The sequence below is a fragment of the Pseudopodoces humilis genome, chromosome 4 (assembly GCF_049639895.1).
Source record: "Pseudopodoces humilis isolate 2021_Gansu_Grassland_sample_001 chromosome 4, ASM4963989v1, whole genome shotgun sequence".
Classification (NCBI taxonomy): domain Eukaryota; kingdom Metazoa; phylum Chordata; class Aves; order Passeriformes; family Paridae; genus Pseudopodoces; species Pseudopodoces humilis.
The window spans coordinates 13,590,826-13,607,914 of NC_142203.1; the positions used below are offsets into that span (position 1 = coordinate 13,590,826).

At 44.7% G+C, this 17,089-nt stretch overlaps 1 protein-coding gene across 1 annotated transcript; it reads left to right on the forward strand.

Annotated features, from left to right (window-relative positions):
• Positions 1-13,862: 13,862 nt before the first annotated feature.
• Positions 13,863-15,288, forward strand: LOC148184449 (uncharacterized). The gene is made up of 2 exons (XM_088054615.1): positions 13,863-14,213; positions 14,959-15,288. The coding sequence occupies exons 1-2, from the start codon at positions 13,863-13,865 to the stop codon at positions 15,286-15,288; spliced, it is 681 nt and encodes a 226-aa protein (XP_087910741.1).
• The last annotated feature ends 1,801 nt before the right edge of the window (positions 15,289-17,089 follow it).

The window sequence follows — 17,089 nt, forward strand, 5'->3', positions numbered from 1 at the left end:
GTCTCCAGCCCCCCGCGACCCCTCCTTCGTCCACACGACCCCCTCCTGGCTCACCCCACCTCCCTCCACCGCCACGACTTCCTCACCGCCTCCGCTGCCATCGCGCCCCGTCCCGCCGGCAATGGCCTCCACCGGCCACCACTCCCGGCCACTCTTTCGCCCTCACCCTTCATGGAGACACCACTTTGCCCTCGCCCGACGCCGCCAATGGCCGTAACCGCAGCAAAGATGGCGGCGCGGGCGGAGTCACCCCCGCCCACAAGCGGCCCTGGCGGAGCAGCCGCCTCCCTGCCCGCCTCTGGAGCCGGGTCTCGGCCGGACGGGGCGGAAAGGGCATTGGAGCTGCTGAATGGGAGCGAAACATTTTGTGCCAGCCGCAGTGTGGCAGCCGGGCCAGGGCAGTGGTTATCCCCTGCATTCGGCACTGGAGAGGCCATGCCTCAAATGCTGTGTCCAGTTCTGGGCCCCTCAGTTCTGGGAGGACACTGAGGGGCTGGAGTGTGTCCAAAAGAGTGTCTTCAAATGGCTCTTTTTCATCATTTCCCCTTCTCCTATTTGGCCTGTCTGCTTGGAAGTCAGAACTCTTGCAACCCCAACCAAAATAGGGAAGTGTCAGGAAAATTAATCCATAAACACCAGAGGTTCATATCCAAAAAAGGAGACAGAGGAGTCCTGCAATTTTATTCAAATAAAGGGAGAGTCCATGAGGCATTTTTAGGGGACATAATATCCTTTTTATCCTCTTTTCCCAGCCGCATTTCCCTCTCTCTTTCCCCATTGGCTGAGCTACTTGAGAGGTGCAGACTTCCCAAACACCTAATACCTAAGACCCCTTCTAAGTATAACCCCCCCGATTTTTCTTTTCCTTTGTGTCTCTGTTGTTTTTCTCTAAAACCAGAGATTTAGCACAGTCTTGAGTGAGTAATGTTATAAATGTGTGATACGTAGCATGAATAAATTTGTGCTGAAGTTATAATCTTGTCTGACAAGAATCCTAGCATATTTCCAGGAAACCTTCCCTGACGAGATTATAGTGATATGCAGCAAGGCCAACATGAATATTCGACTGCAAGGGGCTGTGAGAAATGAACTTGTAAAAATTCGTAGAAATCTAAATAAATGTATATAACAATAATGATATAAAATATAAAGTACAGTATGACACACAAGCCCTTCCCAGATCTAGCCACGAATTCCCACTCAAAGGATAACGATCCTAGCCGGCGCCCATCAACGAAAAAGAATAGACAGGACAAGGCTCATCAAGCTGACAGGACAAAACTCATCAAGCTGACAGGGACAGGCTCGGTGCCCATCAACGGGAAAGAATAGACAGGACACGAAACATCAAGCCAACAGGAGAGGCTCCGACGAGATACTCATCACCGGACCTGAACACCCCGCCTTGCAGGCTACCGTTGGGGGAAGCCATCAGGTAAACAAAAGGAAAAATCCAGCCGAGATATCCATCGGCTCCAACCCGGATCCAACCATCCCATCCAGATGGCCTGAACCACAATGAAATCAAGAACCACCCAGAACTTCTTTACATATGAGGAGACTCGGTCCGGACGTCCATTTGACTCTATTCTCCAACGCCAGGAAATCAATTCATACGACAATCAAGGACTGTTGATGAATGGTGCCTGCCTGGAATTTGGCCTCAAGGCTAAAAATCCCTATAAAAACCCCGGACAGTCTACCCTCCTTCGTGGATTTGGGAACACCTATACCTTTGGGTATAGACCCCTGTCCACCCAGCGCTGCGCTGTTTGTTTTATTGTGGTTTTTTCCTCATTGTTTATTTTTTTATAGAAATTGTTTTATAATAAATTGTTTTTATTTAACCCAAATCTGCCTTTGCATTTATAACAGATTGGTGCCGTGACTCGGATCGGAGAAACTGCGGGGAATCTCGCTGCCCAGGACGGGTACCCCCGCTGATTTTGGCGGCCTGGTGAGTTGAGAACCCCCGTAGTTCATTCCGATATCCGAACCAAATTTAGGCGGAGGTAAAAACCACAATAAAAAGGAAAAATCCGGATCGGAGAGCTCGGAAGGCACGGAGCCTTCGGGAAGCCGCGGCTTGCTTTGCTCGTAAAACGTCTAGTGTGCACAAGGACACCCACGCAGGAAAATAGCTGTAAGTACTGCTGGTTGAGCGGGCGATCGGGCGAGTGTGTGAGATGTGATCTGATCACGAAGCGAGTGCGGACTTCAAGGTCGCGTTTCCATCCTCCCGCGAGGGAATTGGCCGGCCGCGAAGGAAGCGATACAGAGTGAAAGTTTTTTTTCCCTCGACACACACTCGTAAAACCTGAGGCCAAAGGGTGTCTCGGGAACTGATCGCAAGGTACTAAGAGGGGAAGGGACGTCTTGTCGAGCTCGAGGCTGGTAAACCCTCTTAGTAACGGACCCAGGGAGAGGTCCAGGGAAGAATCAAAAGTTCCGATTACAAGAGACCTCAGCTCAGCTCGCTGAAAGGTGAGTATCGGCAAATTTTGATTCCTAAGTACACAACGCAGAAACTGATATCGACTCCCGGAGAAGTCGAAGAAAGGTAAGAATATATTTGCGAAGTATGGGGCAGAAAAAGAGTAAGCTTCAAGGAAGAAGCACAGGAAAAGATTCCTCCGATCAGGGGGAGGAATCACCAGACATCCCACTGGAAAGTCCCTTGGGGTGGATGCTAAAACACTGGGAAGATTGTCCCCAGAGGAAGGGGAAATCAAAGGAAAAATTAATACATTATTGTATAGAGGTTTGGGGAGGACAGGAGTTGAGAAGTCACCTCACTTGGCCAGTGTTAGGCACATTTGAAAAATGGACGTGTAACAAGTTGTTCTCCTATGTGGAGAACAAAGTCCCCTCAGATCCTGAGGAGAGGGAATACGCTAAGCTCTGGGTAAATGTCAGAGTAGGGCTATTTCCAATAAAGCAAAAAGAAAAACGTGAGTCGAGAGCTGAGTCCTGGGAACCCCTCGATCACTTACCACCCCCGTATCGAGGACCAGCAGGACCTTCCTCTGCAGATCAGGTGGTGCCCTCAGCACCCTTGGGCCCCCGAGACCAACCCACTGAGATACGTGTGTCTCAAGCGGGAGAGTCGGGGCCAGCAGCAATGCCGGCAGCCCTTCCCCTTTCCCCGCCTGTAAACACCGTAACCACAGCAACCTCCTCGGAGGTTTTTTCTGCACAAGGCTGGGGAACACCCTATCCGTCCCTGCTGGTCCAGCCGCCACTACCGGGACCCTCCCATACAACGGAGGGGACTCCTCCCTTCAACCGGGTGGCGGCAGAATTCCCACAATTAATAACAGGGAGGCAACACACAATCACCAATTCCCCTCCCGCAAGTAGAACCCGTTTAAGAGCAAGAATGACAGATAATGAATGGGGAGAGAGTGAAGAGGGGCACCGGTTGTTCCCTCTTAGGGAAGTACCGACGGCCCCGGGAGTGATCGGTTTTGTGAATGTCCCCCTTAACTCTGGAAATGTAAGAACATTTAAAAAAGAGATGGGGCGGTTGTTAGATGACCCTCTCGGAGTGGCTGAGAGGTTAGATGAATTTTTAGGGAGTAGCATTTATACCTTTGACGATCTTATGGCAATCCTGAGATCACTGTTTAATCTGGAGGAAAGAGAAATGATTAAACAAGCCGGGATCAGAGACTGGGACAGACGCAATCCACAGGGGATGCCAGGTAACCAGAAATGGCCTAGCGCAAGCCCGAGCTGGAATGCACAGACGGAGGAAGGCAGACGGAACATGATGGATTTAAGGAGCATGATTATACAAGGTATAAGAGAAGCGGTCCCTAGGGGCCAGAACATTAGCAAAGTTTTTAAAGAGTGTCAAGGAAAAGAGGAACCACCCACTGAATGGATCGAGAGATTACGGCGAAGTTTACAGATTTATTCTGGGACTGACCCGAACTCTCCTGTGGGGGAGGTTCTGTTAAAAACACAATTCGTTGCTAAATCTTGGGAAGATATTAGGAGGAAATTAGAAAAGATCGAGGGGTGGCAAGATAAAAGTCTTCAGGAGCTCCTAAGGGAAGCTCAAAAAGTGTACATGAGAAGAGAAGATGAGAAGCAGAAATCGCAAGCTAGAATTTTAGTAACAGCGGTAAAAGAGGTCCAGAAACAAGAACAGATGCAGGGTAAGTTTAAATCACTACCCGGGAAAGGTCGAGGTTCTCACCGGGCAGCCCCGGCCCCATGGAAAGAACCCCCTGAATGCTACTACTGTAAAAAGGTAGGACACGTTCAGCGGAATTGTAAACAAAAATTAAAAGATGAGAAAATTTTTCAGGAAGACTAGGGGTGTCAGGGGCTCTTTAATTTGGGGACCAGAACATCCAAGGAGCCCTTGATAAAGTTAAAAGTGGGACCCCAACGACAAGTGGTAAGTTTTCTTGTAGATACTGGGGCAGAGAGAAGTACTCTGCAGAAATTACCATACGGATGTGTGGCTAGCAGAGAAAAAGTTTTTGTAATCGGTGCAAAGGGAGACCCCTTTGAAGTACCTATAATAAAAGATGTGGAAATAGAATCTGAAAATAAAATTTGCTTAGGGAATTTGCTATTAGTAGAAGAAGCAGATTACAATTTACTGGGAAGGGACATGATTGTTGCTTTAAGAATTAATATCTTGATTAAAAACTCTGAATTGGTGGTAAAAATATTTAGGTTGACTCCTAAGGATGAGGAGAAAATAAACCCTAAAGTATGGCATTCAAAAGGAGAGGTAGGAAAGCTAGATATCAAACCTATCAAAATAAAAATCGAGAACTCTGAGGACCCTATAAGAGTCAAACAATATCCCATCCCGATGGAAGGGAGAAGGGGGTTGAAACAAATAATTGATGACCTCCTAAAAGGGGGTACTTTAGAACCTTGCATGTCCCAACACAACACCCCCATCCTGGCTGTAAGGAAGACGGATGGTAGCTTCCGATTGGTCCAGGACCTACGAGCGGTAAACGCTAGGACCCGGACTAGATTCCCGGTGGTGGCCAACCCCTATACTTTACTAAATAGACTCACACCAGAAGATGTGTGGTATAGTGTAATTGATTTGAAAGATGCTTTTTAGACTTGCCCTCTGGATGAAAGGAGTAGAGATTATTTTGCATTTCAGTGGGAGGACCCAGATACAAACCGTAAGCAACAGCTAAGGTGGACGGTCCTCCCCCAGGGGTTTGTGGAGTCTCCGAACCTTTTCAGACAAGCTTTAGAACAAATGTTAACCCAATTTGCTCTTGAGGACAGGACAAAGCTTTCGCAGTATGTAGATGACTTGCTAATAGCTGGACCGACTGAAGAGAGTGTGAAGAAAAGCACGATTGCCTTGTTAAACTTTCTAAGAAAGAAAAGTTTGAAAGTATCAAAATCCAAGCTGCAATTCACAGAGCCGGAAATAAAAAATAAAATACCTCAGACATTGTATATCTCAAGGAAAAAAATTAGACCCGGAGAAGGTAGCAGGCATCCTTGCATTGCCTGCACCAAAAACAAAAAGGCAAATTAGACAAATTCTAGGGCTCTTGGGATACTGCAGGCAGTGGATTGAGGGTTACAGTGAAAAGGTGAAGTTTTTATATGAAAGATTAAACACTGACAGGCTAAAGTGGACTGAACAGGATGAGTCCAATTTTCAGAAATTAAAAATTGTCCTTATGACTGCCCCGGTACTAACTCTACCAGATACGAATAAAGAATTCCAGTTGTTTGTGGATGTGAGTGGACAAACAGCACAGGGAGTCCTGACTCAGGAATGGGCAGACAAAAAGAAGCCTATAGGGTTTCTTTCAAAGATCTTAGATCCAGTCAGTCGAGGTTGGCCTACGTGTTTACAAGCAATTGTAGCAGTAGCTCTGTTAGTAGGAGAAGCAAAGAAAATAACTTTTGGGGCTCCTCTGGTAGTCTACACTCCCCATGATGTGAGAAACATATTGCAGCAAAAAGCAGAGAAGTGGCTGACTGATTCCAGGCTCCTGAAATATGAAGCCATCTTAATCAGTTCACCCGGTTTAGAATTAAAAACTACTTCTGCACAAAATCCTGCTCAGTTTTTATTCGGTGAACCTTTAGAGAAATTAGTGCATAACTGTTCTGAGATCGTGGAGCTGCAGACCAGAATAAGACCGGACTTAGAGGATCAGGAGTTAGAAGGGGGAGAGAAGTGGTTTGTAGATGGATCCTCGAGAATTATTGAGGGAAAAAGAAAATCGGGATATGCGATAATAAATGGTGCATCTGGGGAAGTTGTGGAATCTGGACCTTTGAAAGCAAGTTGGTCTGCACAAGCTTGCGAGCTCTATGCTCTCCTAAGAGCCCTCCGGAGGTTGAAAGGAAGGAGAGGGACCATATACACAGACTCACGGTATGCTTTCGGTGTGGTACATACTTTTGGAAAAATTTGGGAAGAGAGGGGTCTAATAAATACCAAAGGAAAAGATCTAATTCATGGGGAAATAATCAGACAGATTCTAGAGGCAGTCCGGGGGCCAAGAGAAATATCAATTGTCCATGTAAAAGGACACCAGACAGGGTTGCAGTTTCAAACCCGAGGTAACAACTTAGCCGATAAAGAGGCAAAACGAGCAGCCCTGCTTACCGTAAGTATTCCCGAGGTGACTCCGGAGGAATCACCGGAAATTCCTATGCTCCCTTCAGAGAAAGAGATTGAAGAATTCAAAAAAATAGGGGGAGTCATGAAACAGGGAAAATGGTGGTTACCTGATGGGAGGGAGCTGATCCCGAGGGGAGTGGCAAGGAGAGTGTTACAAAGACTACACAAACAGACCCATTGGGGAACTCGGGCGCTGGCAGATCAGTTCCTGAAATTTTTCGGATGCAAGGGGATTTTTGAAATTGCCAAACAAGAGGTACAGGGGTGTGTGGTTTGCCAAAAAGTAAATAAATCCAACTCCAAACAAACCGTTTGGGGAGGGCGGCCTCTCTCATACCGACCATTTGAGAGGATCCAGGTGGACTTCACCGAATTACCAAAAATCGGGAGATATAAATTCTTATTAGTAATAGTTGATAAACTTACGCATTGGGTAGAAGCCTTTCCCAGGGCAAGGGCTACGGCCCAAACAGTATCAAAAATTTTATTGGAAGAAATCATCCCTAGGTATGGGATAGTGGACTATATTGATTCGGATCAAGGAACTCATTTCACTTCAAAAATTATAAAACAAACTTCAGAAGCTCTGGGTATCAGATGGCAATACCACACTCCCTGGCATCCTCAGAGTTCAGGGCAGGTGGAAAGAATGAATCAGACACTTAAATCCCAATTGTCTAAACTCATGATAGAGACAAAAATGTCATGGATTAAGTGCCTCCCTCTTGCTTTACTAAATATAAGAACAATGCCCCATTCTGAAACGGGTCTGTCCCCTTTTGAAATGTTGTACGGAATGCCATACAAACATGGAATGCCGGTGGGACACCCCCAAGTGGAGGATGTACAAATACAACCATATCTCATTGCTATCAACAAAAATTTACAGGAACTACGAAAACGAGGACTGATTCCCCAAAGCACCACTCTGGGATTTGCAATACACCAGATACAGCCTGGGGATAAAGTCCTCGTCAAAGCGTGGAAGGAGCTTCCCCTCAACCCCCATTGGGAAGGACCTTTCCTGGTTCTCCTGACCACAGACACAGCTGTCCGGACCGCAGAAAAAGGTTGGACCCACTCATCTCGGGTAAAAAAAGTAAAGGAATACGACACCTCCAAGTGGAAAGTCACCACCCCTCCGGGAGAACTAAAGATCAGACTACAGCGTAACCACAAATGAACAGTAACGATCAGATAAGTTGTATTCACCCTGAATGTAATTGTTTTCCGTTTATACATTTTAAGTGCGCCTATTGTAACCAGATTTGGGTAACCCACTGTTTGGGAGGGTACAAACCTAAAGGATTGTGCACAAAGTGTCTAGAAAAGGAACAGGATTTGACTAGCCGTCTCTTAATACTTGCCACCAGGGCGGGGTTGTTGGAACTCGACTCTCCTGAGTGGTTCCTACTTTTTCAAAAGGGGATAAGAGGGAAACTAGACTCCAAGGCAGAGGCTTTGGAAATCGAGTGCCGAAAGACAGTAAAAGTACCGTGCAGGACAGACACGATTAAGTCGTCTCGGTGGGCTACCTTTAAAAGAAGATACGCCATAAGAACTACAAGGGCCCCTGAAGAATATCCTTGCTGCCGGGAAGATGGTAATCCCCGCCGTATATTTTTGTACGGGCGAAGGGCAAGGCAGAGGGATACACCGGTGGGGAATCCTGATGTTCCTGAATCTAGCCATGTGCTTGACCAAGGGAATGAGCCCCGAGGCGCCTCTGGGGGATCCTCCCCTAGAGAAGTGTGAGCGGTGCCAGACCACCACAAATGCCGGACGAATAATCGACTGTCCTCCAGAACAACAAAGGGGGTTTTGTATATCCAATGGCACTCAGTATAATCTATGTGAACTAAAGGGGGAGGTCTGGTGTTATCACCCAGCGGCGAGTCTTAAGGACGGGCAGTCTAAAACTCCTATGAAAAGAAAGACTGAAACTTCCCATTTCAGGTATAGGAGAGAAGTGGGAATGATTCCCCCAATTCCAATCTGCAGTCAATGTAACAAAACTGTCTGGATAGGGGGGAAAAGACAATCCACCTTTTTGGCATATTATGCGGTTAACCCTTTATGTTACAATAAAGCGAATTTGAAAATGTGTACCATGGGAGGGAAGGTATATTGGGAAGGTAGAAATTTAAAACATGAAGAAAAGGCTTTTTTTAATAATGAACCGATAATCCTTGATTTGTTAAAAAGTAGTGATGACCGGGTATGTTTGCAATTCAACCAAGTATTCTGCTTCTCCAGGGATGAGGAAGGGGTGGACCCTGAAAACAAAATAAAACAACTAACCCTAGAGTTAAAGAGGCGAGAAGCGGAAGCTCGGAAAAAGAGGCTAGAACAGGAGAGGCTTAACTCTCTTAGTGAACATTATGAGCAATTAGAGAAACAATACAGCAATTGGGGGTTGCCAAACCCCAACCAGAATCTTTTCATAGATCTAATGCAAGAAATAGCCACAGAATTAGGTCTATCTAACTGCTGGATCTGTGGCGGGTTAAAATCAGCTGAAAGATGGCCTTGGAAGGGAGAGGGACTAACCCCAGAGCAACTTCTAAAATGGGAAGGCTCTAAAATATCAAAAACAAAACAAAGACCAGAGGGATGGGTTATAGACCAAAGAATAATCGGTACTGTCTGCATTAGCAGAGAGGGAAAAGAATTCACTGATTTAGTAGGCTATACCCCGTGTGTAAGCACACTCACGGTGAATTCGGAAAGCAAAACTAAAACCTGGCAACCTGAACCACCCGCGGGCTATTGGAGTCGCTCCCGGGGGAATAACTGCGAATGGATGGAAATAATTGGACTTTGCTGGTACAAAAACTCTGGGGCCAATCCCTTCCATGAGCTAATAGGATTGAAAGAATATTGGGATGATCCGGCAAAGTTGAACGAGGGTTGGGAAGCTCCTGATGGTATATATTGGATATGTGGAAAAAAGGCTTACAGCGAGCTACCCAGAAAATGGAAAGGATCCTGCACACTTGGAATAATTCGGTCCTTTTTCTTTACTCTACCTAAAACAGAGAGTAAATCATTGGGAGCCCCTCTCTTTGAAACATTAAACAGACAAAGGAGGGAATTAAAACGGGAACTACCAATGGCGGGAGGCAACCAGAAGTGGAACGAGGAAGAATGGCCTGCCGAAAGGATCATTCAATATTACGGGCCCGCTACTTGGGCAAACGATGGCAGCTGGGGTTACAGAACCCCCATTTATCTCCTCAACAGACTTATCAGATTGCAAGCGGTGGTAGAGATAGTTTCCAACCACACTTCAGAAGCCCTAGAACTCCTAGCCAAACAACATTCACAAATGAGAGCTTTTGTGTACCAAAACAGACTAGCTCTCGATTATTTGCTAGCCGAGGAGGGAGGAGTGTGTGGCAGATACAACGAATCCGAGTGTTGTATGGAAATAGACGATTACGGAGAAACAATAAAAGGATTGGCGGCTGAAATTAAAAAAGTAGCTCATGTGCCAGTCCAAAAATGGAATTCAATCCTACAAGCCTCCTGGTGGGACCAGATATTCGGGCAAGGGGCTTGGTGGAAGAAGCTAGTATTTTTCATCACTTGTTCAGTTGCCGGAATCATTTTCCTTCCCTGCTTAATTCCTTGCTTCATCAGACTAATTCACTCTGTTGTGCAAGGAATGCAGATTGCCACACTTCCAATCGATCCTGAGAAAGCACAAGGGAGACCTACTCCTCTCTCTAAACTAATGAAATTAGAGGAGGAAAAGAAAACGAAAATGTGATTAAAGCCTTAAAGAATTTTGAAAATAAATATAACCTGGCACAAACATATAGTGAGAATTCGTTAACGGACTGGGAAGAAAATGAATGTGAGTAAAAAATTTTATAGTCCTCCCCTGCAGAATTGGATGAAATAACACGAATTTTTAATGTAATGGATTATTAGGTGGGGGACTGTGAGAAATGAACTTGTAAAAATTCGTAGAAATCTAAATAAATGTATATAACAATAATGATATAAAATATAAAGTACAGTATGACACACAAGCCCTTCCCAGATCTAGCCACGAATTCCCACTCAAAGGATAACGATCCTAGCCGGCGCCCATCAACGAAAAAGAATAGACAGGACAAGGCTCATCAAGCTGACAGGACAAAACTCATCAAGCTGACAGGGACAGGCTCGGTGCCCATCAACGGGAAAGAATAGACAGGACACGAAACATCAAGCCAACAAGGAGAGGCTCCGACGAGATACTCATCACCGGACCTGAACACCCCGCCTTGCAGGCTACCGTTGGGGGAAGCCATCAGGTAAACAAAAGGAAAAATCCAGCCGAGATATCCATCGGCTCCAACCCGGATCCAACCATCCCATCCAGATGGCCTGAACCACAATGAAATCAAGAACCACCCAGAACTTCTTTACATATGAGGAGACTCGGTCCGGACGTCCATTCGACTCTATTCTCCAACGCCAGGAAATCAATTCATACGACAATCAAGGACTGTTGATGAATGGTGCCTGCCTGGAATTTGGCCTCAAGGCTAAAAATCCCTATAAAAACCCCGGACAGTCTACCCTCCTTCGTGGATTTGGGAACACCTATACCTTTGGGTATAGACCCCTGTCCACCCAGCGCTGCGCTGTTTGTTTTATTGTGGTTTTTTCCTCATTGTTTATTTTTTTATAGAAATTGTTTTATAATAAATTGTTTTTATTTAACCCAAATCTGCCTTTGCATTTATAACAGGGCTTATCTCCAAGAAACCTCCATCCAATAAGATTATAAGGACATGCAGTCATAAATATTCATCTGCAAGAAGTGTATTTCCAAGAAGCCTGATGAAATTACAACATGTGATAAATGTAACCTTGGATAAAAATTCGTGAAAGAATAAATAAGTATATAACTAGATTTGTAACAATGTAAAAAGTATATAAAATATAGTGTGGCCGAAGAATTTCCCCAAACCCAGCAGTAACTACCCATTCAGGCGGTAACGACCCTAGGCGACGTTCATCAGCCTGAAAGAAAAAGCAGGACACGAACGATTAAGCTAAACAAAGAAAGGAGCCAGGCCGAGATGGCCATCGACTCCACACCGCACCTGGGCACCCCTCCCTGCAAACCCCAACTGAAGATGCAATCAGGCCAAACAATAAGTGGAAGCCCAGCCAAGATATCTGTCGACTCCACACCGGACTTGGATACTTCACTCTGAGAGCCCAAACCGAAAATGAAATCAAAGAACACTCAGAACTTCTTTACATATGAGGAGACTCTGCCCGGACGTCTATTTGATTCTATTCTCCAACGCCAGGAAATCAATTCATCCAACAATCAAGGACCCTTGGTGAATGGTGCCTGCCTGGAATTTGGCCTCAGGACACAAAATCCCTATAAAAACCCCGGACAGTCTACCCTCCTTCGTGGATTTGGGAACACCTATACCTTTGGGTATAGACCCCTGTCCACCCAGCGCTGCGCTGTTTGTTTTATTGTGGTTTTTCCTCATTGTTTATTTTTATTATAAAAATTGTTTTATAATAAATTGTTTTTTTATTTAACCCAAATTTGCCTTTGCATTTATAACACAACATATACACCCAAAACAGCATGAATATTTGTCTGCAAGAAGTGTATTCCAAAGGACCCCCAAAGAGCCTGAAAACATACAAAAAGCACCCTGGGACAGTTGCAGTTTGTGAAGCATGGTGGGGAAGTGCTGCAGATAGCCTCCTCCCTGTCTCACCTGGTGCTGTTCGCCTGGCACAGCGCCGAACTGATTTTTGCTTATGGTTTCCTTTTTTTGATTGTAATTTGATTATAGAATAAATTTCTTCTTTTTACTAGTTAAATTGGCTAATCATTTATAACAGATTGGTGACCTCGATGCGATGCAACTTCGGGTTATGTGACTCTCCCTCTCCAATCGGGGGGCGTCCCGCTATTTCAGCGGCCTGACGGTGTGGGAGACCAACAACCCCGTTGCACTCGAATATTGAATTAAAAGTAAAAGCCATAGCAAAAGAGAGAAACGAGCTCAGTGCTCCCAGGGGCCCACAGAGGATCCAAAGAGGGTCCTCGGAACCGCGGTATATTCTACTCATAATTCTACGTGCACAGAGACCCACACGGGAAAGAGACCTTAATTATCGCTGTTTGAGTAGGTGTGACTGAGCGTATGAATGAGACGTGACAAGAGTCACGGAGCGAGAGTGGACCCCTGACGAACCGCAGTTCCTACATCCCGTGAGGAATTAGGTTGGTGAAAGGGAGAAGCGGTTTTGAAAAGGCTCATTGCATATGTAAAATCCAAATTTCGGGAAAAAAGAGTTTGTACATTGGTCACGGGAGGGGTTAAAAAGGAAAGATATGCTCCCAGGAACTCAGGGTAGAGGGGCAAGTAAATCCTTTTTAGCCTAGGACCAGAGGTCCAGGGGAAAGAAGGAGAGAAAATAAAAAGGGAGCACATTACCGATCGAATCTGTTATAGATTTTATTAATTAACAAGAGTCGAAGAAGCCAATCAACAAATTTTATTAATTACAGCAAGCAAAACAAGGAGGCAATGCAGCACTGGGCGACAGGGGGATCTCCGTCCTGCCAACTGCCGCGCCTACTGGAGTTCCAGTCGGTCCTTTTAAGTCGCTCACAAGCCTATCATTGTGATACTTCCGGAGTACTCTGCGCATGCTTTGAGGCTGTTGCTGGGGCATTTAACTGTCTTGCTTCACTTCTATTTCTCTTGGTTTCTGGAAAGTACCACTTATACAAAACATGTTAATCTTTACAAACAATTCTAACCACATCTTACTTAACAAGCACATACATTCTATTACAATAACCACATCTTACAAACAAACATACTCTATTACAATAACCACATCCTAGTTAATGAACAAACATACTTCATAACAGAATCTCCCCGGGTCGGTCACCCACTGGCTGGAGGAGATCGGCAAAAGACGGAAACTGAGCTGATCCGGCACAGTACCAGTCGGTTGAAAACCAGTACGCATGACTGAGCAAAGCGCAACGGAAACTACAGTGTGATTGCAAAACCACCCCTCCCCCTTAGAAGCGCAGGTTTTGGTTTTGTTTTATTTTTTGGTTTTTTGTTTTGGTTTGGTTGGTTGGGGTTTTTTTCCTCTTTTCTCGGGATCTTTCTAAGGATTTGGGCACTGAGCGGGGGTAGGGATTGAGAATTAGACCAAAACATTTAATAAAATGGGAGAGAAAAAAAGCAAAACCCAGAGAGGATTTCAAGAAACGTCCTCAGGAGAAAGGAAAAGGGAAATCTCAGAAATTCCACCAGATAGCCCACTGGGGTTTTTGTTAAAAAATGGGGAAAACTGGCCCTCAAAAGAAGGGAAATCTAAAGAGAAGGTGATTCACTATTGCATGAAAGCCTGGGGGTGGAAAGAGATTAGAAGCCATTTGATTTGGCCCATGTTTGGGTCTTTCAAAGGCTGGGTCTGTCAAGCTCTAGATAGGTATGTAAATAGTAAAGAACCCTCAAATCAGGAGGAGAGAGACTATGCAAAGATATGGATAAGATCAGCAGCTAAGCTATTCACTGTTAGGACCGAAAACCCAGCTGAGACCAAAGATGAGGCTTGGGATCCGTTAAATAATCTTCCTCCCCCATATCTGGCACCTCAGCCTCAAATCATTCAGCCGACCCAACCCCTGCCTCAGCCTGGACAGAATACGAGACCAACGGCTCCCCTGCTTAGGGTCACTTGTTCTCCCTCTCCAAGGAGACAAGGAGAAAAGTAAGAGAAAAAATCAATGATGAGAATAATGAAAGTGATGAGGACAAAGAAAAGGGGTGTAATCTTTTTCCATTGAGAGAAGTACTGACAGTGCCAGGGGTAATTGGGTATGTTAATGTCCCCCTTAACACTGGGGATGTCTGAGACTTCAAAAAGGACATGGGTAAGCTGATGGATGACCCCCTGGGGGTGTCAGACAGGTTAGACCAGTTTCTACAACCCAATATGTACACGTGGGATGATATGCAGGCTATACTAAGGACATTGTTTACTACTGAGAAATGATAAGACAGGCAGGAATGAGAGAATGGGAGTGCAAAATCCACAAGGGATACCTGGAAATCAAAAGTGGCCAAACCAAAGACCAGGGTGGGATGCTCAGACAGAGGGAGGTTGTCGAAACATGACAGATTTAAGAGATATGACAATACAAGGAGTCCGAGAAGCTGTCCCTTGGGGGGAACAACATTAGCAAAGCATTCAAAGAATGTCAGAAAAAAGATGAATCTCCTACAGATTGGCTCAAAAGGTTATGGAAAAGCCTACAGATGTATTTGGGGTTTGACCCTAACTCTCCAATAGGAGAAGCATTGTTAAAAACACAATTTGTAGCAAAATCCTGGGAGGATATACAAAAGAAACTTGAAAAGTTGGAAAACTGGCAAGAGAGGGGACTACAGGAATTATTGAGAGAAGCACAGAAGGTTTATGTAAGGAGAGACGAGGAAAAACAGAAGGTTCAAGCAAAAGTATTAGTTGCAGCTGTCAGGGAAGTTCAAAAGCAAGAGCGACCCCAGAGTCTAGTAAGATCAGTGCAGAACCAGGGAAGACAGAAGAAGCAGTCTGTCCCACAAAAAGGGACACCTCAGGTGTCCTGAGTGCTATTACTGCAGAAAGAAATGGTGTCTGAAAAAGAACTGTAGAAAAAGAATGCAAGATGAAAAGATCTTTCAAGAGGACTAGGGGGGGTTTTTATTTTGGGGTCCAAACCACCACCTGAGCCCTTGATAAAATTAAAAATAGGACCCCATAAAGAGGGGGTATCTTTTCTGATTGATACAGAGGCTGAACGAAGTACTGTCCAGAAATTGCCAAAAGGATGCATAAAGAGTAAAAATACCATGGTAGTAGTAGGGGCAAAAGGAGGACCCTTTAAGGTCCCAGTTATTAGAGATGTAGAAATAGAATCAGAAACTAAGTTCTGTTTAGGAGATTTGTTACTAGTTGAAGAAGCAGATTATCATTTATTAGGGAGAGATCTGATTGTAACTCTAGGAATAAACTTGATAGTAAGAAAAAAAATCTCTTAGTAAACCTGTACAGACTAACTCAAGAGGATGAGAGTAAAATCAATCCTCAAGTCTGTCATGCACAAGAAGTCGGAAAATTAGAAATGGAACCTATTTCCATTGAAATACAAAGACCAGAAGACCCAATTAGGGTCAAACAATATCCTATTGTTATAAACGTAATAGCAAAATAAGGTTAATATAAAAAGCAATTTATTATAAAACAATTTCAATCATAAGCAACGAGAGAAAAAACCACAATAAAATAAATCAGCGCAGCGCCGGGTGGACAGGGGTCTGCACCCAGAGGTACAGATTTTCCCAAATCCACAAAGGAGGGATTGCACTCCGGGGTTTTTATAAGGATTTTCGTATCCTGAGGCAAAACCCGGAGTGGGCACAGTCCAACAAAGAGTCTAGATGTGCGGTTGAATAGATTTCCCGGATCCCTCGAGCTGAGTCAATAGTCAACTGGGCAGAGTCCTTTCACATGAGAAAGGTTCTCGGTGCCTTCTGATTGCATCTTTTGGTTGGACTCCAGGGGTGGAGTGTCCAGGTCGGGTGCGAAGCAGATGGATATCTCAGCCGGGCTACTCTCATTGTCTGGCTTGATTGCCTGTGTCCTGCTCTTTATCTCGGGCTGTGGATAAGCATCGCTGTGGATCGTTACCGCCTGACTCGGGAAGGAACCTTTAGATCATACTACATTTTATATCTTTACATTATTATAAATATAACATATATTTCTTTATTCTCCTTCACGAATTTTTATCCAATGCCACATTTATCACACTATTTCTACAGAAGGAAGAAAAGGGATTAAAACCTGTAATAGATGAATTAATAAAAAGGGGGACTTTGGAACCTTGCATGTCAAGGCACAACACCCCCATCTTACCAGTACGGAAAACTGATGGAACCTATAGGTTAGTTCAAGATCTGAGAACAGTCAATCAAAGGACAAAAACATGTTTTCCAGTGGTTGCAAACCCATACACCCTTTTGAATCAGATTTCTCCGCAAGACACCTGGTATAGCGTGTTAGATCTGAAAGATGCCTTCTGGACTTGTCCACTAGCAAAAAATAGTCGAGATTACTTTGCCTTTCAGTGGGAGGACCCCAACACAAAAAGAAAACAACAGCTTAGATGGACAGTACTTAGCCAGGGGTTTGTCAGTTCTCCCAATTTGTCTGGACAAGCACTGGAGCAGCTACTAAGTCAGTTTGTGCTGACAGAAGGAATCAAGCTCTTGCAGTATGTTGATTACTTGCTAATAGCTGGTAAAAAGGAAGAAGTAAGAACAAATATAATAGCATTGTTAAATTTCTTAGGAGAAAAAGGGTTAAAAGTATCAAAATCAAAGTTACAGTTTACTGAACCAGAAGTAA